The sequence below is a fragment of the Lissotriton vulgaris genome, chromosome 7 (genome assembly GCF_964263255.1).
Source record: "Lissotriton vulgaris chromosome 7, aLisVul1.2, whole genome shotgun sequence".
Lineage (NCBI taxonomy): Eukaryota > Metazoa > Chordata > Amphibia > Caudata > Salamandridae > Lissotriton > Lissotriton vulgaris.
Window position 1 is genome coordinate 773,957,407 of NC_141695.1, and position 26,301 is coordinate 773,983,707.

At 46.9% G+C, this 26,301-nt stretch overlaps 1 protein-coding gene across 1 annotated transcript in view; it reads left to right on the plus strand.

Moving 5' to 3' along the window:
- The window catches only part of NPLOC4 (NPL4 homolog, ubiquitin recognition factor), a 537,117-nt gene that overhangs the window by 257,178 nt on the left and 253,638 nt on the right, over positions 1 to 26,301 (plus strand). Inside the window, exons 7-8 of the mRNA XM_086931004.1 lie at positions 9,786 to 9,909; positions 11,586 to 11,765. Coding sequence (XP_086787130.1) covers positions 9,786 to 9,909; positions 11,586 to 11,765 — 304 coding nt within the window. The remainder of the gene's footprint in view (positions 1 to 9,785; positions 9,910 to 11,585; positions 11,766 to 26,301) is intronic.

Genomic DNA, 26,301 nt, shown 5'->3' on the forward strand with positions numbered 1-26,301 from the left:
CCACTACAAATGGACACCACACAAGTATAGATTCTTAGAGTTTTTATCAGCAATCAAGGCAGGTTCTTTCTTCAATATGTACAAACGGATCGAGGGATCCTTAATGTCTCGGTAACTGTGGGAATAGGGTAGCGGGACAGTCTTAGTACCAGCCTGGCACAGGCGTACCCTACACTCAGCTGTCGGTCCTCGAGCTGGGGGGTTCCGCAAGGTCGAGCCGCGACGTCGTCAGCAGGGCTCCGAGATGGGTCAGCGGGGTCGGGCCGCGGCAGCGCCAGCAGGGCTCCAAAGATGGTTTCAGCGAGGTCGGGCCGCGGCAGCGCCAAAAGGGCTCCGAGGTTTCAGGGTTCAAAGTAGCGAGTTCTTCTCAGGGTCGGCCGCGATTCCACCTGCAGGGCTCTCGACTCCAGGATACAACTGCTGACCCAGTCCAGAGCTGCCCCAGATATAGGTCTGGAGTCCTTTGATGTCCGGACTCTCGCGCCTGGAGGTCAGAGGGGAAGGGATGAGAGTGTCCAGACACCCCGCAGGGGGGTAGAGCCAGCGCCCAGGGAGGCCGGAGGGCGATCAAAACCAGGCGTCCGAGGACGGCTGGAGGGCCATCGAAACTCTCCTCCTCCTTGATCCGTCAAGTGGCCGTTTTACCACCTGGTCGGATCTTGGTGCCTCGATGTCGGGGCTTCGCTGGGGCTTCGCTGGGGCCGGGGTCGGGCCGAGGCCACGGGGCCGGACGTGGAGGGTCCAAGATGGAGTAGGGGCCTGAGCTGGTGGCCCGGGATAGGAGTTGGACCAGCAGAGAGGGGCGAGTAGGGGTCGCCGTGTTCCGGAGGGGGAGAGCCGGGGGTCGCCAGGAGCGGCGGCTCTCGTGAAGGTTGGAGGGGGGTAGCTTCAGGCCGGAGGACAGGGGTTGATGTCGTCCAGGGCCTGCCATGTGGGAGGAGCGGGACCACGCCATGAGGCCGGGTCCAACACCAAACTTCTGTCTCCAATGCAGAGTCATTATGAACACATCCCCATTCATCTGTGTGGACAATCCAGTGGTCATTAGAAAGGAGGGAATGTGTAATTCTGGATCCTCCTCCAATTGTTTGTGGCTGCATCCATGGAAATCGTGCACTAAGTAGGCGGTTTTCCAAGTCCATATCTCGCAGTAAAGCTAAATGTATTCTTGGCATGACCTTAAATATGGGACTATTAATACAAATGACATGAAGTACTACTACTAGTGTTGATTATAATAACCTAGTATAACCCTCATCCTTGTCTTTTCTTTCCTTCCCTTATTCTACATGATTTTAGTATGGTTTTGGTTCTGTATAAAGTGTTATCTCAGGCTTACAGTATCACTGTCCTGATGATGATCCCAGTTACCCTTGAATGGGATCGAAACGGCGTCTGCCATAAAAAACAGCATGCACACAAACAATTCTATTTCTGTGTGTCAAGGCTGTTACTGCTTATCATCATGTATAATTAAGTACAAGCAATCTCTCTGTTTCGCCTGATTGTTGTGAATTTTGTTTTTTTATGATTTTCTGTTAAAACGGTCACCCTGTCACCTTGTCACACCTGTTTTGTGTATTGCTTTGCTTTGGATACAGGATTGTATCCTACTGGATATTCTAACTGTCCCTTGACAGAAAATCCATTTATTTGTATTACATTTTCTATCCCGCTGGGTAGATCATATAGAATCAACTGTGTTCTATATTTACCAGTTGTGTTGATTTCTTTGCATTTAACAAGGAGCACTGTTCTGTGAAATTAACTGACACCCTAGGTCCTTGGTTACCTTTTAGGGATCCCTTGTCGCTAAATAAACGTGCATCCGTAGCCTCTGCCATCTGGACCGGTGTCCAACTGTAGAATTTTGGACGTTGATGATTTGGAAGGAAGGTGAAACGTCCACCTCACAAGGTTTCTAGTTGTTCATTAATAGTCTGAATTCTTCTGGATCTAGTTTCCAAGTGCTGGAATCCCCCTAACACCTGCAAGTCAAATCTGCTAACAGGTTCTGCCTCTCTGGGAGGTACTTTGCTGGGACCTGGCCAACTCTGCTGAAGCCTTGGACCTTATGCCTCACAGCAGATTGATCTATTTGCCTGCTGATATTGTTGTCTATTTTCAGTAAAACCATAAAATAACGTTGTCCTTCATCGTCCATTTTACTGCAAAGGGCTTTACCAGAAGGTCCAAGTAGTTGACCTGTAGTTTAGTTCTTCTTCATACCACTCACCTGTGGTTATCGTATTACATCGAGCTCCCCATCCCAGGAACAGGTTTCTGTGCCCAGATCTGGTGAACTACTTAAAATGACTCCATGTAGTACAACCACCACTGAATCTACAATCTGGCCTCCCTCGACAGTCAGATCTTCTGCAAGTAGAATGAGATGCTATGTGTGTCAGATGAGGTCCGTAATGGAAGGTGGATAATGAGCAGAGGATGGCCATTGTCTTTTCTCTCTTCTAAGAGATTGCTCACAAAACCCATTGATGGAACCACTTCCTTGAGCAACAGAGCTTCCGCCTCTAGGTCTTTTCCAGGGAACACAATGTGTGCCAGGTTTGTGTTGGTTGAACAAACATTCCATAAAAACCTATTTGAAAAACCTTAATAGTTTGTAGAACATAGGCATCCTGGGTAATGTGCAACATGTGTAAAATGAAGCCCAGTCTCTCTCCCATTTTTGGTGGTAAAAATGGGTAATCTTTATCTGAAACTTCTCCTGGAGGATTGGCAGAGCCCCCAAAAGCTCCTCTTTCATCACATATGGTGAAGAATACATCAAGTTGTGTTGAATCTTGCTACTGGATTTCATACTTGTGCTTTTAACCTCTTTGGGAGGTTTAAAAAAGAATTAGCCGCCAGTTGATCACCTGTTTCTTCGACCGGCCCAGGCAAAAACCTTCTGTCCAAACACTTTCTTCTTTAGCTCTTCGGTGCTGTCCATGGTTGAAGAACATTTGCAATTCCTTTATGGGAGGATGGTAGTGTATTATATGGTGTGGTTGTGTGACTTCATTGTGTAATACACTCAATGAAACCGTCTTCGGTTGAGTCTGGCTTGTTTATAAAACTTCTAGCTCAACCCTGGGTAGCTGTGGTTTTGAGCAGCAAGGCTTAACCCCTTGCATGCAGGGCAGATTTTTGTGCTGTGCGGCGATTTGAATAGTGAGCGGGATTTGGATGGCCCCCGGCCGTCGTCCTCACATGCCCACCATGACGTCGGTCGTCCGGGGGCCGTCCTGAGCATGAAAGGGGTTAAAAAACAGGAACAAGCGTAAAGTAGTTAGGTGCACCAAACCATATAAAGTCAGGACACACAAAAGAAATCCGAAACCAATTTATAAAAATAGATAATATGTTAATGATTTTTTTCAGAAACCAAAATGTGAAGAATCCACCAGAGTGTTGCGTCGATTTTCAAGTCTCAGCTTTTGGCTCAAAACTGCAAACCAGCATTGGTAACTGTAAAGTTTGGAAAAGTTCTTATACTTTTAAAGACTTGGGGTTGGCTCCATTGGCCTGCACTGAGTGACCAGTTCCAACAGGGAGAAGGTCGGAGAGTCCAATAAGAAGTACTGGGATAGTTACCTTTTCACCAAAGTAGTCTCAAATCCAGCTCCACACTTTAAGCACCGACCACCATAGACTACAACAGAGTGGTCCTGATGCTGAGGATACAGCATGCTGTAGGATGCTGAGGGAGCTGTGTAGTCAATTGGGCGGGGGTGTTTCCTTTGGTTATTTCTCTGTCCATGGGTAAGGTGGGGCAACTTTGGCCACTGTTGATGTCCCTCAAAGTTTCCTTTGGTCCAGCAGAGGTTCAGATACAACTAGGCTACTCTTCTCCGGTCACAGCAAGTCCACCAGTTTTCTTTGACGAGGCTAGTGTCCATCTTTGGTCACCAATCTGCACTCCGATGACTCCTGAGCGCAACTTTGAGTGTCGAGGAGTGGTCTTCTTGGCTGCAAGTTGGCGTCAGCAGCGATTTGGTGAATGCGGCTACTGACTGTCCAGAACCGGCTACTTTAGCTTTTATAGCCCTGGTGCTGGAACAGGGAGTGACCCGACTGACTCTTGGAGTTCACAGTTTCTGTCTGAGGCCCTGGCGCGACTTTTCCATGATCCAAGCACCACAGACACAGTCCTCTCTTTGCTAGAACCATGGAGCAGCAAGTGCAGTCCAGCAGTTGGTGCAGCCTCTCTTGTCAGGTCTAGCGGTCAGCAGTCCAGTCCGTCTTTCATCCTTTCTCCAGTCTAGATGTGTTCCGAGCTCTGGGAGGTGGACATGACATATTTATGCCCATAAAGTGCTCTTGGAGGATGAAGTGATCACTAGCCAATGGGCTACCACGTTCCCTTCAGCCATAAGACGACGTTGGCTATGTGTAGCATCTTAGCTGTTCACTATTCTGCCCTCTCCCAACCAAGATGTCTGAACCCTCTCTTGGTGTGGAGAGCTTGGTAGCCCACCCTAGAAGTGGGGCTACCGGAGGGCTTCATGCCCATGGAAAAAACTGTTTGGCAACTGATCTCCTCTCTCTATGCGTGCAGCCAGCCCGTCTACCTGAACAAAGGAGCAGCCCCTCTTGAGTGTGGTTGCAATTTGCCCACCAAAGCTGGCTTCTCTTTCAAAGTTTGATTTTTTTTTTTGGCCAACATCCTGTGTGGCTTCCTTTTAGGGGGACTGTTAGACCTGGCACCATTGACATGGGTCTCCCTTCCATTTTTTGCTGTTTCCTCCTTTGTTTTTGCTGTGTTAGACCACGTTTTGCTGGTCTAGATGCTTTGGGCACTGTGCCACTGCCATATAGTGCCAAAGTGCAAGTGCCCCCTTTGTAAATTACTGTTATGGATTGGTGTTTCCATGATTGGCTGTACAGTGCACCGTGTGTGCCCAGGGCATGTAAATCAAATGCTGCTAGTGGGCTGCAGCACTGATTGTGCCACCCACAGAAGCAGCCTGTAAAATGTAATTCTGGCCTGCCATTGTCGAGCCTGTGTGCAGTTTGGGACTGCCATGTCGACTTGGCAAGTGCACATACTTGCCAGTCTCTAAACCTTCCCTTTTCTACATATTAGTCACCTCTATGGTCGGCCCAAGGTACCCCTGCGGGCAGGGTGCATTGTATGTTAAAGGTAGGACATGCCCTGATGTGTGTTGCATGTCCTGATAGTGAATTACAGCCAATTTCGTCTTTCACTTTTGCAAGGCTTCCTGTTCCCTTAGGACAGAATGGGGAGTTTGTTTATCACATCTTATAAGCATAACTGGCTCTAGGAACAAGTGAGGAAAAAAAGTTTAGTACGCCTGAACTCAGAGTGTTAAAATGCATCTTTTAGTGAGGGTGATGTTTACATTCTGTGTTTGAAAATGCCACTTTTAGAAAGTAGGTATTTTCTTGCCTAACTATCCAGTGTGCCCTGCTAGGTTTGTGTATTGCATGTCTAGCTTATGGATGAAAGGGGCTGGAGAGGGGCTGAGGCTCCAGAAGTTTGATGAGTCAGTGCTGGGCTGAATAGACCAGGCTGCATTTAGAGTTGGGGGAGAAGATTTCCTTTTCACATGAATGGGCCTGGTCTGCCTTCAACAATGCTGTCTCCACGCCCTGCCAGGAATCTGCACCAGCGAGGATAGATCTGGTTTTGGCTGGGTACAGACACTCTCTGCTTTCAGAGAACAAAGGATTTTGGTGTATAAAAAGAGGGGCCCAGACCCCAGACTTTTGGATCACTTCTGGGAATCAAGGGAAATCTTTGCCTAGGAGGAATACTGCCCCTGTTCTGTTTGCTGTCTGGGGTTGGCTTGCAGTGGCTGCTTGTTGCCAAAGAAAAGAGATAAGGAGTTTGCTGTTTGCTTTGTCATCTTGAGGAAGATCTCCAAGGGCTTGAAACTGAGCTTGCCTCCTGTCCTGAAGTCTTAGGGACACAAAGGCTTCACCAACAGCTCCCCTGAATTTCCTTGCTGGGAATTCCAACCTGCAAAGAATTGCCTACTGCAGTTTAGGACCTTTGGAGTCTATTTGTCACTGGGAGCTGGAAAATCGACGCAACATCGAAGAAGCATGGCGTATCCGTACACAATTACGCTGCATCGCCGAAGAAACCGTTGCAGTGCCTGCAGCAGCTCGGGAATTTGTCGCACGAAGCATTGGGCGTAACGATCTCCGTAGTCCGAGACACCGCACCGATTCCGACGCAAGCTTGCTGTGCGGCTGCACGAAACCACGCATCAAACTGGGTCGACGCATCCCATCGAGACGCCAAGACTGTTGCATCGTTCGGGGCCGCAGTAAGAAACAGATGCATCAACTCCCCACCCAGTAAGGATTGACGCATCACCTCCCCTGCGCTGCAGTAAGGAACCGGCGCATCACCTCCCGAGTGTAAGGAACAGACGCATCACCTTCCCTGCAGCCATTTTGTTTATTTCGTGTGACGCATCTAAGGTACTTTTGAGAAAAGTGTCTCATTTACAACCTTGAACTGAACTATTTCTACCATTTGAAAGCCTTATTTTTAATACTGTATTGTGGATTTTTGTTGTTTGGTCTTGTTTTTGTTTAGATAAAGATTACTTATTTTTCTAAACTGGTGTGGTGTCCATTTGTAGTGTTTTCACTGTATTACTGTAAGTGTTCACAAATGCTTAACACACTGTCTCTGAGAAAAGCCTGTCTGCTCGTGCCAATCTACCAAGGGAGTTTGCAGGGGTTATTTTAGAAGTGTATCCCACTTGCCCTGACAAGAAGCAAAGGTCCCTATTTGGACAAAGTTACCTACCTCTGCCAACAAGAGACCCCCATTTCTAACAGGGACGTAAAATCTCTCTCAGCGGCAGACCTCTATTGTTCCTGTGCTTGGGAGTCATTCATACTCCTCTACAAGAGGGCAGAAGGCTCTCTGGTGACTAGCATCTGTGAATGGCCACTGGAAAAACTGGGCAACAAAGTGGCAACTTCCTAAAAGTTGCATTTCCTTACAAGTGACATTAAATTCAACTTTGGCATTGTCTGGTTTACGGCCATAATTAATTTGATACATTAAACTACTCATCTCGGTCGTCCAATTCAGACGTTAGCACAATGGAGGGGTCTGGTTGTAATCATGTACTTGCCAATGGGGCCTCAATAAAAACAAAAATGTTGGACTTTTACTGTTAGTACATATGAAAGAACATGTCCTTCTTAATAATATACAGCTGCTCTTCCAGTCTGCAGTGACAGGCTGGTAGTCGTTTTGTACTCTGTCACACTAAGAGTGGCACAATCATTGCTGCAGACCTGGGTGGGCACTTTAAATTTCAGGTCCTGCGTACCTTTGTTTTCATATCCTATGGACTTATAAATAAGTTAACTTATGCCAATTGGGGGTAGGAAATTCGACCCACAGACGGCCCCTGACGTCTTTTTCTAGCGGTTTCCTCAACCTAATGGTGACTTATTGGTCCGTTTTCTTGACTGAAGACCATTGAGAGCACATGGGGTGGTGCATATCCTTGGGGTCCAGAGTATGTGAGCCTCCTTTGTCGTACTGACCCTTTGGGGACTTGTCCTCTAGCCTTGGACATTTAGTCTGTGTATCTGGGCGCCAGAGTCAAATTGGCTTCTCTCCAGAATCTTCATCATGACCTATCAAATCTTCTCCATCATTGGGCTCCCCTGACAGAAGAAAGTTCTCCCTGTCATTGGGTTAAGCCATGGCTGTTCCTTTGTAGAGGAGAGACTGAGCTCAGACTTGCTTCATTCTAAATGTCCGCTGCTAGGAAGCATCGATGGGGACCACCCGAGTACACTTCTTTTTGGTTTTGAGCTGAGGTTTCTGAGTCCCCAGGGGTTCTTTGGGATATTGTGTCCTAGGTCTATCAACATAGGGGGTCAGAAGGTCTGTGCCTTTCCAGAGAGTTGAGGGCTGTTTGTATAGAGGAGTCTGTGTCTTTCGCTATGCATTCTCCCAGGGTAGAATGTACTGTTCCTCCTCTATCTCCTGATGGAGATCATTATTCTTTGTTCTCACCATGGAGCTTTGGGTGACAGGGAAATACACCCAATAACAGGCCCACAACTATATATGAGAGTCTTATTTTCAGTATTAACATAAGTCTCAATAGACGTATGAGAACCTTAGCCATATTCCTTAAAAAGGGCAACACCCATCCGGTGCTGGGAAGAATTACTCCCAGATGTTCTCACTCTCTTGCCAATCTGGTGTCACGTCAGAAGCATCAAAGTGTCTCTTGAAAAAAACAGCTGGCTGCTTTCCCTTAAGTTCAATATTCCATTTGGGAGACTTCGATCCTTTCCATTGAGGTGATATAGCATTGCTCTCTGGTGCGCAAGTGGCATCCCATGAGAGGAACCACCAGCTTCCTTTACCTGCGTGCCCTGAGGGAAAAGTGTATTATTTAGTCGCAGTAAGCAGTACTTCAAACCCCTGGCACCGAAAAAGGAGTAATTCACACCTTCATCAAATGAGACTGCTAATGTAGTCAAGAAATGTAATACTAATGCATATAACAATCTTCAAGAAAAGGCACTTAGCTGACTTTTGAGCAATGAAGAAAGGGAAAGTGATGTTTTCTTGATGATGTTATATATATATATATATATATATATATATATATATATATATATATATATATATATATATATATATATATATATATATAGCCACCCCGTTTGCCGAAACGCGTCATCTCGTCCTTCTTTTTGCGCTGATGGCAAAATAAATAATAAAGAATTACTGCAGTCAGCAGTGACTGAATTGCAAAGTGTCCGTTTTCTCTGTGTGGTGGATCTCAACACCAAGAGCGGTAACTGGATAAATATAGATATATATATATAGATATATATATATAGATATATATTATTGGATTTGGACTAGTGTTTTGTCTGTGAAATGTGAGATTTATAGTCATTATGTTGATGATGATATTCCTGTTTATTGTGGCGGCTGAGAATATAAATGTAGAAGGATAATGCATAATCCTCACCTCCCCTTTTTTTCTGTCCCCATATCACCATGCCTTCTTCAAAACTCTGGTCTTTTTACCTTTCATTTCCTACCCACGGCCTGCTGAATTCACATTAGGCCCAACCGCACTGTCTGAGCCCACCAGCCCATCATCCAAAGCGGAGCCTTGGTGTAATCATAGGGCCTCTCCTACTGATAAATCTGTACCCGTACTTCCACTCCATCTGATGAAATCTGCCCATATCTTGTTCTTGCACCAAGGCCTCCGTATCCAAACTGCTGGTCCGATGTACTGCTTTAAGCCAGATGGTTGCACATGGAGGAAGTGGGTCAGTACAGCGTCTACAGATCTCCCTCCTGGCTAAGAGCACCACATAGTACAAGTGGCCCTTCTGCTCTCTACTCAATAGGTTACATGAAGCCATATCCACCCCCATTAAAACTAACACCGGGCTTAATGTGATACTTACACCCAGGATATCCTTTAAGATGTCCTCAATATCCTTCCAGAACGCCATAACCCCAGGGCAGGTAAAGAAGACCTCTTCATCATTGGCTCTCAAGAAGCCACTCTGGTAACCGGCTCTTGAACAAACTTTGTGATCTTTTGGGGGCTCAAGTATAGTCTATTTATGGTAAAAAAACTTCAAGGAAGCTTGCCTTACTAGCTGGAAGTCAGCCCCTTCTATGATGCCGTCCCATATTTCTAATCCTCCCTTCTGGTACAAGAGATAAAATTAATGATTTATGCCCACATAAAGTGTAACTCCTCATGCCTAAACTTCTGACTCTGCCTTTTCTTCAGGGGAAAATTTGCTGCACTTGAGAACATCAGTTGCAAGATAAAATCAGGGTGTGAGGGACATCCACCCTGGCCTGAAGGCATTTGTACCAAATGTCAGCCAAGTGCAATCACGCTAAACAGACAGGTAAGAAAAATGGACACCTTGATAGACTATTGATAATGCAATTATAAAGCACTTTTCTGTGATACTTTACACCCAGTAGCCTGCTCGTCATATCCCAGTGTAAAACGGGGAATGTGATTGTCTTGGCATTCTGGTAATGTGTTCATGATCAAATCTGAGGGTGTCCCGACACCTATAAATAACTGGTGCTATTCCAGTGTGCAGTAAAGTGTTAGACTATAGTAGCACGCCATAGAATGCTGATCATATTGCGGCGAACACCAAAGAGTAAATCAATGTAATCACCTCAAATGCTTCTAACGATACCCCTAGCTACAGCAAAGAGTGAGAATATTCTGCCGTCCCTTGAACTGTTAAACCAACTCTGATAATTATGGTACCTCTTGGTCTGCTGAAAATATCATAGTGTATAGCAAACAGTATAATTATCGATCACTCAATGGTGTCCTCATCCTATTCCACTGTAGAGAAAGAGTGAGAGTAGTGTAGTGTTGCACAGACCACAGATCATGCATTATTTAGAGCTAAACTAGTATGGTAGTCCATGTACTACTGGTGTGGACTATCCTTCCTCTTCATTGATAGGTGAAAATATCCCATTGTAAAGCAAAAGTTGGTGCTGTGCTCGTTTCTTATACATGACTGTTTCCCCAGTGTGGTAAAAAATGTGCTGACAATTTGCTGACAACTCATGGATTGCTTATAATGACATTCAAAGAGCAAATCAGGATTTTCCAGATAACCCATGCACTGTTATTCATAATGCAGGGTTTAACTAAATTACACCACTAGACTAAAGAAAGAGCTCCACTCATTTGGCACCTAGCAGGTAGCTGGTTTCACTCCAGTGTAATACAGAGTGTGAAATTATCCTAGCACCTCCTAGGCAATGTAATAGTGTGAAGTTAAGCCAGGTTTACTGGAGCTTCCATTGACTGTTCAGCATATCAAAGTGTCCAGACTCTTGATGAAACCTCTGTAAAGTAGCATAAACACAAAACCTTCACTATTTATGTACCCGGGATCTGGAACAACTTCCTGGTATCAATCGGGACCTCTCAATCCAGCTTCAGTTTAGGAAAGACCTTAAGACTCAACTCTTCAAAGAACACTACATCATGATGCCATAACAGTTCACTGCCTTTCTGAGCAACCTTTTCAATCATTTGTTGACAGTATCATTGCCATTTACCCTGTACAATGGTCCGTTACTTTTTTGCTATATTTGAACTATACAAATGCCACATATAAGAACCACAGTGACACCCATTTCAGATTGTTCCAGACACCGAGTGCATGAAGGGAAGACCCAGCTAAATTATTATGTTTTTGTGGGTGTGATTGTTGATGCATTCAGAAGCAATAATTCTTTGGGGGTTTCTTTTGATGTTTTTTTCTTTCTTTTAGACAATGATCTTATGTTTTCTACTGTTCAAGCACTTGGGAGTGATAGGCTGATGTAATCCCAAGGCTCCTGGTTAGTTAGAGGGTCAGGTTGATGAAGTTCCAGCGACCTCAGCGGTTGCAATTTTCATGCGACTCATCAATGTCTCAACAGTGTGGACCTCTAACACTCTGACCTCCATATGAGCATGAGCCTCTGAAGCAGTCTTGCGAGTTTTAAGCTTTTTTAATGTGTATAGATTTTGTAACACCTCTCACCATTTCTTCCACAGAAATACAGACATGTTGATAATATCATGTTTGAAAACCACACTATTGCTGACCGTTTCCTCGATTTCTGGAGGAAGACTGGAAACCAGCATATCGGCTATTTGTATGGGCGGTACACGGAGCATAAGGACATCCCCCTGGGTATCCGAGCAGAGGTAGCAGCCATATATGAACCTCCACAGGTAAGAAGGCTGCACAGTGTGAGTTAAAGAATTTATTGGTGTACAAATAGTTTGCCTGTTATTTGTTTGGTAATGTACAGGACAATATCTTCGGTTGGAAAAAAGGTCTTGGGACGTTCGAGGCATGTGGACTGCTGAATTCATATCTGTGCATAGATCGCCGCCTAGTGTTGGGTCCAGATGATTGCACATTGTTGTCCTGGAAGAGTCTTCGAAGTATCACGAGATAGGTGGCTCCTCCCCTGGACTACAGTGCGCATGGGCATCGACTCCATCCCCAGATTGTTTTTTTCCGCCATTGGGTTCGGATGTCTTTGGTTCCCTCTTGTCGGAATCAATCAGTATTAACTTAACTTTGAGACCAAAAGGTCTTTAGGACTTGCGTCGGTATTGTCTTGCGTTCGGCTTCGCAACCTTCCTCGGCTCTGAGCCGAGCTCTGTACTTCCGCGTGCTTTCAGCGCGGAGGGCCTAGTCGACGCTCCAGACTCATCGACCATCATGGAAAACCGAAGTCCTTGCAAAAGATGTCCGGTGTGTTACTCGAAGTACCCACACATCGACGTCCATCCGGTGTGCAACAAGTGCCTGTCGCCGGACCACGACGAGGCCAAGTGTATGGCCTGTTCAAGATTCCGGTCCAAGAAGACACTCAAGCTCCGTCGAGCTGCGCGCCTGGAGGCCCAGCGATCTGCACCGGCGCCTACGGACATTTTCGATGCTGGGGAGGTCGAGGATGAAGATCTCCAGGACATCTCAGAATCTAACCCCGCGTCGGAGGTCGAGGACGACTACGACGCAGAGGCCGAAGATTTCGGTGAAGTAGTCGAGAAGGTAGGAGACGACGACGGGGCCCTTGGGGCCATGGAGGATAGCTCAGACGAAGAGCTTCCTCAATCTGACACTGGGGCCGTTCCGATCAATAAGGCCCAGGTCGAGGGATCGCCTTCGGGCCTTACCCAAGACCTTGATGCAAGTTCCTCGGCCCCGCCTCATGGCCCGGCCACGGACATTGGTACCGATTCACTCCCGGTGAAACAGAAACCGAAAGTGAAATCTACGGTCTCGACGCCAGAGATATCGAAACCGAAAGTGCGCATCGCATTGGTCGGATCGAAGACTTCGGAGGCCTCAGCGCCGAAGAAATCTAAGATGGCCGTCGAGCCGAAGGGCGACGTCAAAATGGCCGACCCGAAGGCTACTACGTCGAAGCCGAAGGTGAAGGGGTCGGACACGACCGCATCGGCGCCGAAGACTGTCGACGCCGGCAAGGGTCGACTCGATCGAAAGAAGACGGTCGACGACCCCAAGAGGTCTTTTACCGACCCGAAGAAGCGGACAGACGACCCGAAGGCCCTCTCTGGCCCGCTTCCACACGACAAGGCCAAAGGGGCTGCGCCAAGTGTGTCGACTCCGAAGGGGACCTTGAAGGACTCCACTCCGAAACCGACCTATAAGGACTCCGTCGAACCGGCACGTCCATCTGCCGCGTTCACGAAGAAGGTCACGGAGTCCCTGCAGCGCATAAGGGACGGCGCCGCAGCAGTCGAGCCGAAGGACCCTCCACCGGCCAAGCCTCTGGAGAAACCGGTGAAGGCGCCCACGCCGATCCTTTTTACCTTGCCGCCTAAAACGGCGCCGAAGGCTTTCGCTGCTAAACCGGGTGCCTGCGTGCCCGAAAAGGTCTCTTTGACGCCGAAGGCATCGATGGTGGTCCATGGCCCCCGGCCTCGGCAGCTTTCAGAAGAGGAGCGTCAAGAACATTTCATCGACGCCGAAACGGGTAGGCTTTCCCTCCTGAAGAGGAAAATCACCCCGGAGCCCCAATTGGAGTCGTACAAGATCCCACTAAAGCAGAAGATGAACTCTGCAGGTACTCCAGCCTTGGTGGAGCCCATTTCACCACAGGCTCATGAGGTCTCGCCCACTCACTCCGATGTAGACGCTGGTGAGGCCGATGACGAAGATGAATATAGCTATCCAAACTACACAGATCCAGAGGATGTGACAGAGCCCTGGTCTGCTGGTGGTGACCCTGGGGACCCACATTCTGGACAGGACCCTCAGCTCTTCCCCGCTAAGACTTCCCCCACTGAAGACTCTGCGGCTTTCAATGCCCTCATCGAGCGGGCAGCGGCCAATCACAACGTCCAGCTGCATGCTGACCCTGTGGACGTGGACTTCCTCTTTGACACCTTTTCTGTCTTTGAAAAGACTGTAAAAATTCTGCCAATGCTGAAGGGTGTTTTAAAGCACCCTGCTGAGGTCTTCAAAGAGCCCACCAGGGCGAGAGTCATCAACCCAAGGATCGACAAGAAGTATAAGGCAGCGCCCACAGATCCAACTTATATTAGGGGTCAGTTGCCTCTGGACTCCCTGGTTGTCTCCAATGCCCAGAAGAGGGCCAACTCGCAGACTACGGGTGATGCTCCTCCCCCAGACAAAGAATCGAAGGTCTTTGAAGCTTCAGGGAAGAGGGTAGCAGCGCAGGCAGCCAACATATGGCGCATCTCCAACACGCAGGCGCTCCTGGCGCGCTATGACAGGGCACACTACGATACTCTAGAGACCCTTTTGCAACACCTGCCCGATCAGTATAAGGAAGGGGCTGAGATGCTAATACAGGAGGGGAAGCTGATCTCCAACGCTTCCATAAAGTGCGCTCTGGACGCGGCTGACACCGCCGCACGTGCCATTAACACTAGCGTCATGCTTCGTAGACATGCCTGGTTAAGAATATCTGGGTTCAAGCCGGACATTCAAACCACCATCTTGAACCAAACGGTCAACCCAGATCACCTGTTTGGCCCAGAGGTTGATACCACCCTTGAGAAAATGAAGGACACCGACACTGCAAAATCCATGGGTGCCTTACAGTCCCAGCAGTTTTGGAGTGGGTCCTTTCGTCGCTTCAATACCAGGGGCACCTCAAGGGGTCAACTTTCGCAGTCCGCGCAGTTCTACAAAGGCAACACCCAGACTACTTATGCCAACAAGAGTCGAGGTGGATACCGCGGCAACAGCACCAAAGGCAGAGGACGTGGCAACAACAGCTCCAGGTCCTCTACCGCCAACAAACAGTGACGCATTGTCACTGCCCCCCGACCGCACAACACCGGTCGGGGGGAGACTCCAGCAGTTCCTGCCCGTGTGGAAGTCCATCACCACGGACAGGTGGGTCAGAAAGCTTATCCAGTTTGGTTATTGTCTGGAGTTAACATCCACTCCCCCCAACATACCCCCAAGGCACCGTCCTATGTCGGACAAGCACTTGCACTTATTGCAGCAGGACGTCAACGTCATGCTGCAATAGAGCTCGTGCCCATACAGGAAAGAGGCACAGGAGTTTACTCCCTGTACTTCCTGATTCCAAAGAAGGACGGGTCCCTCGGGCCCATCCTGGATCTCAGGCCCCTCAACTTCTACATCCTGTCCGAGAACTTCCACCTGCTAACACTGCAGCAAGTGCTCCCGCTGCTCCAACAGGGGGACTTTCTCCCAACTTTAGACCTAAAGGATGCGTATTTTCACATTCCACTACATCCTTCACACAGAAAATACCTCAGGTTCACCATCCAAAACCAGCACTACCAATTCAGGGTTTTGCCTTTTGGCGTCACCACGGGTGTTCACGAAGTGCCTGGCAACGGTGGCAGTGCATCTAAGACGTCAAAACATCCACGTCTACCCCTATCTGGACGACTGGCTCATTCAGGCGAAGTCGGCCCAGCAGTGCGCCGACCACGTGTCCCACACCATTCACCTCCTGCACGATCTGGGATTCTCACTGAATTACCCAAAATCCCATCTCCAGCCCGCCCACATACGGCAGTATCTGGGTGCGACCATAGACACTCTGGCGGCCACAGCACAGCCAAATTCAGTGAGAGTCAGCAGCATTCAATCGCTGATCCAAAAATTCAGACCTCAACACTCGCTTCCAGCAAGAGTGTTCATGCAGTTGATAGGCATGATGGCCTCCTGCATCTCCATAGTCCAGCACGCGAGACTACATATGCGTCCGCTTCAGGAGTGCTTGGCACGTCAGTGGACTCAGGCTCACAACCAGTTGAAAGACCTAGTGTTGGTGAGCGGTCGGGCATACAACTCTCTGCATTGGTGGAATCCACGAAACCTTTGCAAGGGCCGACCGTTCCAGGAGCCTGTGCCACAGATTATCCTGACAACGGACGCTTCTCTCCAGGGATGGGGGGGCGCATGTACTCCAATACACGGTGCAGGGACTATGGACACAACAGCAAGGTAAGATGCACATCAATGTTCTGGAACTGATGGCAATCTTCATGGCATTAAAAGCATTCAAAGTACATCTGTGCAACAAGGTCGTGTTGATCCGGACGGACAACATGACGGCAATGTACTACATTCAAAAGCAGGGAGGAACACACTCTCCGCAGCTGTCTCATCTGGCTCAGAGCATGTGGAAGTGGGCCATTCAGAGGAACATCTTCCTCATGGCAGAGCATCTCCCGGGCAAGGACAATCAGATGGCGGACCTGCTCAGCAGGCACAGCCACCAGATACACGAGTGGGAGATACCTCCATCAGTACTCCAGCCGTACTTCCGAAGGTGGGGTCATCCAGAGGTAGACCTGTTCGCCACAGACGAGAATGCAAAATGCCGAAGCTTAGCTGCCAGGTTCCCACACCCACAGTCGCAAGGCAATGCGATATGGATGAACTGGTCAGGCAAATTTGCGTACACTTTTCCCCCAGCACCTCTGATACCGCTGGTGGCACGCAAGCTCAGGCAGCACTCGATGACTCTCATCCTGGTTGCTCCAACGTGGGCTCGCCAACCATGGTACACCACGTTTCTAGAACTGTCCGTGGTACCGCATCAAAGGCTACATCTCACACCCAGCCTTCTGACGCAGAGCCATGGCGACATTCAGCACCCAGATCCGCAACAGCTCAACCTGGCGATCTGGCTCCTGAAGTCCTAGAGTTTGGCTACCTGCACTTACCCCCCGACTGTATGGACATCATTCAGGAGGCAAGAAAGCCCACTACTAGAGCCTGCTATGCGGCAAAATGGAAGCGGTTTGTCATTTATTGTGCGGACCACAACATTAACCCGCTGGATGCTTCTATTCAGAACATCATCTGTTACCTTTTTCATCTGTACAAGTGTAATCTGGCCTATGCTTCCATTCGCATTCATCTGTCTGCAATGGTCGCTTATCTCCAAAATAGGCAGCACCTCTCCCTCTTCAGGGTGCCTGCCATCAAGGCTTTTTTGGAAGGCCTCAAACGAGTCATTCCGCCACGGACTCCACCAGCTCCTGAGTGGAACCTCAATGTGGTCCTTACCAGGCTGATGGGCCCTCCCTTTGAACCACTGCATTCCTGCGAGATTCAGTTCTTAACATGGAAAGTGGCTTTCCTCATAGCAATTACATCGCTACGGAGGGTTAGTGAATTGCAGGCCCTCACAATCCAAGAGCCATTTATCCAAATTCATTCCAACAGGGTGGTGCTCCGCACTAACCCTAAGTTTCTGCCCAAGGTTGTGTCTCAGTTCCACATCAACCAAACAATCGAATTACCTGTTTTCTTTCAAAATCCTGAGTCACTGGCGGAGCGGATGCTCCACACCCTTGACGTTAAACGGGCCCTAATGTATTACATTGATAGGACCAAGGATTTTAAAAAAACTAAGCAACCCTTTGTCGCCTTTGCGCCACACCACAAAGGTAACCCTATTTCCAAGGCTGGTATTGCTAGGTGGATCGTTAAATGCATCCAGATCTGCTATACAAAAGCAAAACGCACTCTTACCATTCCACCAAGAGCCCACTCCACCAGAAAGTTGGGGGCCTCTATGGCTTTCCTTGGAAACATTCCCTTAGAGGACATATGTAGAGCAGCCACATGGTCTACCACATACACATTTACTAAGCATTACTGTGTTGATGTGCACTCCAAACAGCAGGCTGCTGTAGGGCAGGCTGTTCTCAAGACACTTTTCCAAACTGCTGCAGCTGGCACGGGCGTCCGCCGCTAATGGAGGGACTGCTATGTATTCTATGCACAGATATGAATTCAGCAGCCCACATGCCTCGAACCGAATATGCTACTTACCAGTATGCATCTGTTCTTGGCATGTAGGGCTGCTGACATTCATATCGCCCGCCCTCCTCCCCGGCGCCTGTAGCAGCTGCAGTATTCACATATATACTCATAGCATGGTCATCATTCACCGAGTTTCACTCCATCTTGAACACAATGGCTAAAAACAATCTGGGGATGGAGTCGATGCCCATGCGCACTGTAGTCCAGGGGAGGAGCCACCTATCTCGTGATACTTCGAAGACTCTTCCAGGACAACAATGTGCAATCATCCGAACCCAACACTAGGCGGCGATCTATGCACAGATATGAATGTCAGCAGCCCTACATGCCAAGAACAGATGCATACTGGTAAGTAGCATATTCGTTTTTTTCACTTTTTTTCACAGCTGAAGAGATCACCTAGTCACGGTGAAGATAGTGAAGAGCACGTACCCAAGTAAGGCAGTCATAAAGGTTGTCTGATTGTATATTATTGAATTATCATTGTGAGTGGGTGTATCATTGTGAGTGGGTGTAACATGTAGAAGCATTTTGATCTTTACAGGTAATTATAGATATGGATCTTTCTGCTATAGCAGAGGTCTTCAAACTTTTGTTGGTTGAGCCCCCCCAGCTGAATTTTTTTAGATGTTGGGCCCCCCCACCACCTGACAGAAATTTCAAGCGCGTAATCGACACCAATAGGCCGTGGGAGGAGCTAGGATTGTGCCCACACAGGCGTGACGTGCGCGCCACTTGTTTTATTTGGCAGCGCGTGACCGCATGCCTTTATTTTCTTCTGAACTTGCCCCTTTTATATGTATTGTTTATTTATTAATTTTGCAAGCACGGCACGCTTTTACTATAGTGGCCTTGCACTTTTTCCCCCCTGGAGAAGCAGACAATGGCAGCCCCATGCCTTTCTTTCCAACAACAAGAATCCCCCATCCCCTTCTTTCTACAATAGCCGTCGGAACCAGAAGAAGGTCCCTCCGTGGAAACCAGCAGCTGTGAGCAGTCACATTCTGAGGTAATATTTCACTTCTATTGGTAAGTAGAGATCCTTGTTGTACAAAGAGGCGTGGAGCTCTTACTACCATGGCTTCCCCTCAGTTCAAACACATCTTCTTAGAGTTTCTGAATTTTGCTTAAATCAACAAAAAGCACATGGTAACTGGGCTAAGTCGGCGCTAACACATCTGATGTACAGAGTGGGACGAAGCGGTCTGATTTTAATGGTTTTCACACATACATATGTGCATTTACAGCCCGCAGATGATATAGACTCGATATTAAATGACAACCTCACACCTACGTGCAATCCATACCATGAAAATAAAGGGACAGAATCCAGGCGAATTAGGCGCCTTTAGATGCTTCCTGAAATAGTTACACAAAGAGCCAGAAACATCTGCTTGGAACGACCTAAATGTGCATTTTTATACAGAACATGAAATGATAGCGGTCTCCTTGATTCCCTGCCTGCCACTGCTCAACACTTACCAAGGAAGCAGTTTATATACCACGATTAGGACTATAAAATCCATTCAATTCATTATATAAATTTGTTACAGGAACCGGACATCATTTATCTGCACTGCTACAAATCTGTCCAAAAAGCTTGTCGGATCAGTAATAATAATAATTGCTTTGCATGAGTGCTTGCTGGGAACAATATCCCCACTTAAAACAAACACTCCCTCAAAGTATGAACTACTTTGAAACATCAGCATCCCACCCTCTCACTTAAACTCCAAGCAGGCAGCTACCACACCTACTCAAACACATACACGTTTCATCGCACCATATGCTGGCAGCCGAGCCTTACTTCTCTCAAATCAAAAAGACCAACAAGAAGAGCTAATAGCAACAATGTATTTGCAAGGAAGCAACATTTAGAGCACACAAATATTTGACAATTATGTCCACTGCTTGGCAGATGTTCAATGCATGTTTTAAAATGTTTATTCAAGTTATTTATACTGCTTAAAGGGCCCCTTGCGGAATTGGGAGATTTTAAATATAAGCAGGACAGTTTCATGATAGTTGGATTGTTTTGTTAGGCACGGGAAGATTGTGATTTGCCCAGAATCACACGATGTTCAGCTTCATTGCCGAGACTCGAACTCTGGAAACTTTGTCTTTCTGGGAAGAGCTAACTCTCCCAGGAAGGGGTTGCTTCATGGAGCTGAAATGCTTCAGCTGCAGTGGGAGGCGAGGGTTCCCCACTGCTAAAACCGAAAGTCTGTTTGTTTGTTTGCTTTTGGTTTTAGCAGAGGAGGCTCCGTGCCTCCCACTGCAGCTGAAGCTGTCAGCTCTGCGAATTAACCCCCTCCTGGGAGCGTTAACATGTCAAAAGAACGGGCACGTCCTGCCCCATCGATCTCCCCTCCCTCCCCCTTAGACATACCAGAATTCTACAAGAAGAATGGAGCGACGCCGGGAACAAAGGTCAGATTTAAGTGGAGTGCGCGCCCCCCCTGGGAAGGTGTTGAGCCCCCCCAGGGGGGCGCGCCCCACAGATTGAAGAACACTGTGCTATAGGCACTCATGACACATACCTCATGACACAGGCACCCCCCCCCATCCCCATATCCCTCCAACTGAAGTAGTAATAAAAGTAAATAGAGCCCCCAACACTTCCTCTATTATGGTCTGCTCTACCCGTCACTTTAGAGCCTGTGAAACCATTAAGGTAAACCCTGGGAGGCTGGACCTCTTTATGCACATGTTACAGGTATGCCCTTTTCCTCACTTCTGTTGTGTATCACACATTGCTGGACTCTGTGTTAGTAGTGAGGAAAGGTGGACTTAAGGCTTATCCTTTATGCTACAGATCTAATCGGAACAAAAAGAAAAAATGATGGACGGAATGCTAAATAATGCAAATATTCACCCCCAGTCACAAAGATCTTGGTTTAATCCATCGTTTTTTTTGCTCACCATGCCACCCCAGTTTTGACTCTGCCATATGCAAATGAGTCTTGACCCTGCTCCTCATGGGAACAGTTCAGCCCAAACTGCCAAGCCAGGTCCTCCCTGGACTGGAAACCAGCATCCTGGGTCTGGGGTATGGGCCCTCAGCAGCCAGGATAGCTTGAATCTAATGGTACAATGAGCACAGGACTCATGTCTGGGCATACCCTTCCCACTTAGGGCGACAAAAGCAGTAAGGACAAATGATGAATGGAATGCTGAAAAATGTATACTTCCCCGCCCCCAATCACAAAGACCTGGGTTTAATCCATCGTTCTTTTGCTCACCACACCACCCCAGTTTGTTCCCACTCCATGGAGAACCTGGCCCGGCAGTTCGGGCTGAACTGTTCCCATGGGGATCAGGGTTAAGACTGATTTACATATGGCTGGGCCCAAGCTGGCTTGGCTTTGTAAGCAAAAAAAGGATGGATTAAACCCATAACTGTGACTGGGGTGAATGTTTGATATGTTCAGCATTCCGTCCATCATCTGTTATTTTTTTCTACAGATATTATGAGGGCAGTGCTTCCAATAATTGTCACACTTCAAGTGTTTTCCTTCCTCCTCCTCATTTACCTTGAGTATGTATTCATGGTAGAGGCTGGGCTGTATTGCTGTTGAGCTGGATTATCGGCTTGGTGTTCAGGAGAGCACACGCATTGCCAATCCTGCTTTCAGTCTCCTTAGGTGGCCACAGATTTTGCATGTAAGCGCTGGTAAGTTTCAGCGTTTAAGGCTCGTAGCTGCTGTTTCAGTATTACGGGGCCTGTCAAGGTGCACGGTACCAATATTTCCTTTGAAAGCTTTCTCATGGGAACTTTTAAATAGATTGATGTTTTGATTTTTTGACATCAAAATGTTAAGTTCATACCCAATTCTTGATATGTTATAACTTTATTGTTGTGACAGTGGCTGCAAGAAAGATTTGAGAGTTTTACAGCTGATGGAAATAGTTCTATGCCAGCTGAATAGTAGCACATACATGGCCAATTGTAGATATATGAAGGGTCTTTTTATTGGTAGCAGCGAAATGGGGGTTTCTACGGGTTGTGCCCAAGAAAAAAGGTATGCAGAGCGGTTAGTAATCTAAAGATGGTTTCAGTCAACGCGCTGCTCACTGGCACATAGACTCAGATAACTGGGAAAAGCGACTCCTGGGGGTTGAGCATGGGGGTGATTCCTTGACACAGTTGCTGATGCGGGAGATTGTTAGAAATGGGAATCTCTAGTTGGCAATGGTTTGCACCTTTATCCAAGTAGAGACCCTTCCTTATAGTCAGGATAAGGGAGTTACACTCCTAAAATAACCCCTGCTCACACCCTTGGTAGCTTGGCACAAGCAGCCTGGCTTATCTTAGAGGCAGTGTGTAAAGCATTTGCACATAACCAACACTAAAACAGTTGTATATTACCCTCTACCTTCAAATGTATCAGAACGATGGTATGTAAAGCGCTCTGATACCCTCTTGGGTCATGTTCGTGCTATATAAAACTTTATAAATAATATAAATGAAGCCACTACAAAAGGACACCACACCGGCTTAGAAAAATACCCAAAACAAGAACAACAAGCATTTGCAATGCAATAGGTCTCGCATTAGGAAAGTTTGAGCTATTGGTTTTGTAAATGACAAATTTTTTATTTATGTGTTGGTTTTGAAAATAGCGAAATTAATAGTTTTGTCATTTACAATGCCAATACTTTTAACTTTCGCAAATGTGACACCTCTAGCATTTGTAATGCAATATGTGTTGTATTTACTTGACTTAGATGTATTGATATTACAAATAACAATTGCTTTTATTTCTTTTTAATAATTAATAGTTAAATAAAAGTTATTGTAATATATAATGGCAATAGCTTAAACTTTTGTAAATAACGTTTGTGAAGATTTTGTTCAGTGTATTTTATTGTGACGAAAATCCAAGAACAGAAGTGAAATATTAACCTCTTTTTGTGACATTTGTAATGAAGCTTGAAACATTGAGAGATCATATTTGAACCAGTTGTTGAATGGTTGCACAGATTGATGCTGTGGTGGCGCTGAGTGATCTTGTGGTTGCAACGAGTATTGCTGTGGCGTTCAGTGATGCTGTGTTAGCGCATAGAGATGTTGTGGTGATGAGATAGATTGTAATTATGTGGCGTGTAACTATGTGGCACTGAGTGATATTTGGAGTGTATGTTGCGTTGAGTGCAGTGTAAATATGTAGGATATATATACTGAGTGGTATTTTGTGGAGTGTGTGTTGCCTTCAGTTGAGTGTAATTAAATTGTGTGGCACCGAGTGGTATTTGGAGTGTATGTTGCATTGAGTGCAGTGTAATTATGTGGCAACGAGTGGTATTTGGAGTGTATGTTGCATTGAGTGCAGTGTAATTGTGTGGCGTGTAATTATGTGGCACTGTATGTTGCATTGTAATTATGTAGCATATAATTATGTGGCACTGAGTGGTATTGTGTGCGGTGTGTGTTGCGTTCAGTTGAGTGTAATTATGTGGTGTGTAATTATGTGGCACTGAGTGGTATTTGGAGTGTATGTTGCGTTGAGCGCAGTGTAATTATGTAGCATATAATTATGTGGCACTGAGTGGTATTGTGTGGAGTGTATGTTGTATTCAGTAGAGTGTAATTGTGTGTGAGGGTGCGGAGTGTGTGAGGGTGCGGAGTGTGTGGAGTGTGTGAGGGTGCGGAGTGTGTGAGGGTGCGGACTGTGTGAAAAGGGAGCTGTTTTGAGGGTACTGTAGAGGAAGAGCAGCAGAGGGAGCTGTTTTGGGGGCACTGGAGAGGAAGAGCAATAGTAGGTGTTTTTTTTAGTGGAGATAGTACAGAGGAAAAGGAGAACAGGAGTTTGTACTAGGAGTACATTGTTTAGGGAGGGTATCAAGGAGCGTTGGAGTTTGTAATGAGGGTGCTGAGAAGGGGTAGAATATGTGGCGAGTACTGTAGACAAAGAGAGGTAGCAGTTTTGTAGTGATGTTAATGAGGAGGGGTGGACTTTTGTAATGATGGTACTGGAGAGAAAACAGAATACTTGGAGTTTTTAGGGAGGGTACTTAGGAGGCGCAGGAGTCTGTAAGATTAAAAGGAAGGATAGGAGTGTGTAGTGAGAGTACTCAAAGGTTATGAGTTTGTAATCAGACTACTACAAAGGAAGTAGGGTGTGGGTTGAGGGTTCTAGGGAGAAAACAAAGGCATGGGACACCAGTGAGCGTACTGGAGAGAAAGTGGAGGGGTAGGAGTTTGTAGTGAGGATACCAGAGAGAAAGAGATAGTAGTAAGAATTTGGCAGGAGACATAGCGAATGGGTGTTCACATGAGCTACTTAGGTCCCCTACACGGTTTAATGTTTTGTAGGCATGGGGAGGTTTCCATAGTATGCCCAATGAGAAGTGAGTGCTTGTATGTGCACAGTCTGTTGTCACCGCACTTAAAGACGGGAGGGGTCACTGTTCACACTAAGCCTGAGAAACACAAGGACCGACCCGAGTATGTTTGTTTATAGTGCATAGAAGCGCTAGAGATGTAAAGCTATTGTTTTGACACGCTTTCTTTATAGTTTGTTTTCTCTGGAAGCCCAAAACTGTATAGTTTGTATTTCGTACGTTTTAATTGTGTATAATGCAGAGACTAATTTTATAACTCTCTGAGCCTTAGTTCAGTTTTTTCACACAAAAACCCTGAACAGGAATACACAAATACTGACAAGAAATCGTGAACATGGGCATAACACTTCATTTTAAAAGTGTAAAGTGATTCTGACAAAACATTTAGAAATTGTGGTTCTCTCTTGGAAAAGCACTGCAAGAGCTTATTACTTAGATTTATAGAGCGCCACTTGAGGTCCTCTTCAAGGTGCCATTCTTAGACCCTTGTAACTTAGTTCTTGCAAAACTGCTAATTGCTTAGTTGGCTGATACAAGGTTTCGCCACTGAGGTCTCATTTATTTTGCCATTCACGGTGTAGCTGTGTTTTTAAGGGAAGAGTGAGGGGCTCTCAGTGGACTGCTGGGGGAAGGGAGGATCCGCTCTCACATCAAAGGGCAGTCCCTTGCTAATTCCTTTTGATATTTATTGATTTTTATATAGCGCGACTATCGCTCCGGAAGGAGCATCTTGGCGCTGAGCAATCAGAAGAGACCAGCTTGGTGGAAACAGGAATCATGTAGCTGCGAGGACCAAAGAGTCGGGCTGAAGGAAAATCCATGTCTTCAGGAGTTTCCTGAAAAGGCTTTCTGAGGGGGCGTGCCTGAGGTTAGAGGGAAGGCCGTTCCATGCCTTAGCCGCCAGAAATGAAAAGGTTTTTCCACCTTTCGTTTTGAGCTTAAACCTGGGTATGGTAACCAGATTGGCTCCTGATGACCTCAGGCAGCGCGATGGAATGTACTGAGGGAAGCGCTTAACAAGGTAGGAGGGGCCTGTGTTCTTGGTGGCTTTGAAGACAGTGACAAGGAGTTTAAAAAGGATCCGTTTGTGGAGGGGCAGCCAATGGAGGGTGTTGAGGGCCGCAGAGGCCGAGGACCTTCTCGGAAGTCCAAGAACGAGCCTGGCCGCCGCATGCTGGACGCTCTGTAGCTTCTTGAGGGTGGACTTCTTTATACCTGCCAGGAGACCATTACAATAATCAAGCCTAGACAAGATCAGAGCCACAGCAACTGATTTCCTGGCAGAGATAGGGAGAAAGTCGAAGAATTTCTTTAGCTGTCTAATGAGATTAAAACAGCACCCTGCAGTGATGCGCACATGGTCGTCAAAACTGAGAGACGAGTCGAATTGGACACCCAGATTGCGGGCCGATGAGACTGCACTAGGGGGTGCTTCAGAGTGTTGAGGCCACCAATCTTTTGGAGAGAAAAGGGTGTCTTTGCCTAAGGGTATAATTTCAGTTTTGGCGCTATTGCACTTAAGATGGTTATTATTGAGCCACGCAAAGACTTGGGAAAGGCAATTCTGGCATCTAAGAGCGGCATCGGGAAGTTTTTTGTCTAAGGTGACGACAAGTTGGGTGTCGTCCGCGTAAGATGTTACGAGGATGCCATGGGATTCAATCAGGGTAAGCAGGGGGGCCATGTAAATATTAAAGAAAAGAGGGCTAAGAATGGACCCCTGGGGCACACCTGATGGAATAGTTCTTTCGCTGGAGAGAAAGGGGCCAAGTGAGACTGTTTGTGATCTGTTGGATAGAAATGAAGATATCCATTTTAGAGCGGTATCCGACACACCAATTTCGCGCATTCTGTGGATGAGGATTACATGAGAGATGGTATCAAATGCTGCGGTTAAGTCGAGCAGGATGAGTACAGCGTGTTTCCCCTCATCCTGCAGGAGCTTAATGGTGTCGGATAACTCGATCAAAGCAGTTTCAGTGGAATGGCCAGGGCGGAAACCAGATTGCTGTGGATGGAGAATATGGTTGTTTTCCACAAAGGCTTTTAACTTTGCTTGTACTATTTGCTCAGTAATTTTGCCTAGTGCCGGGAGTA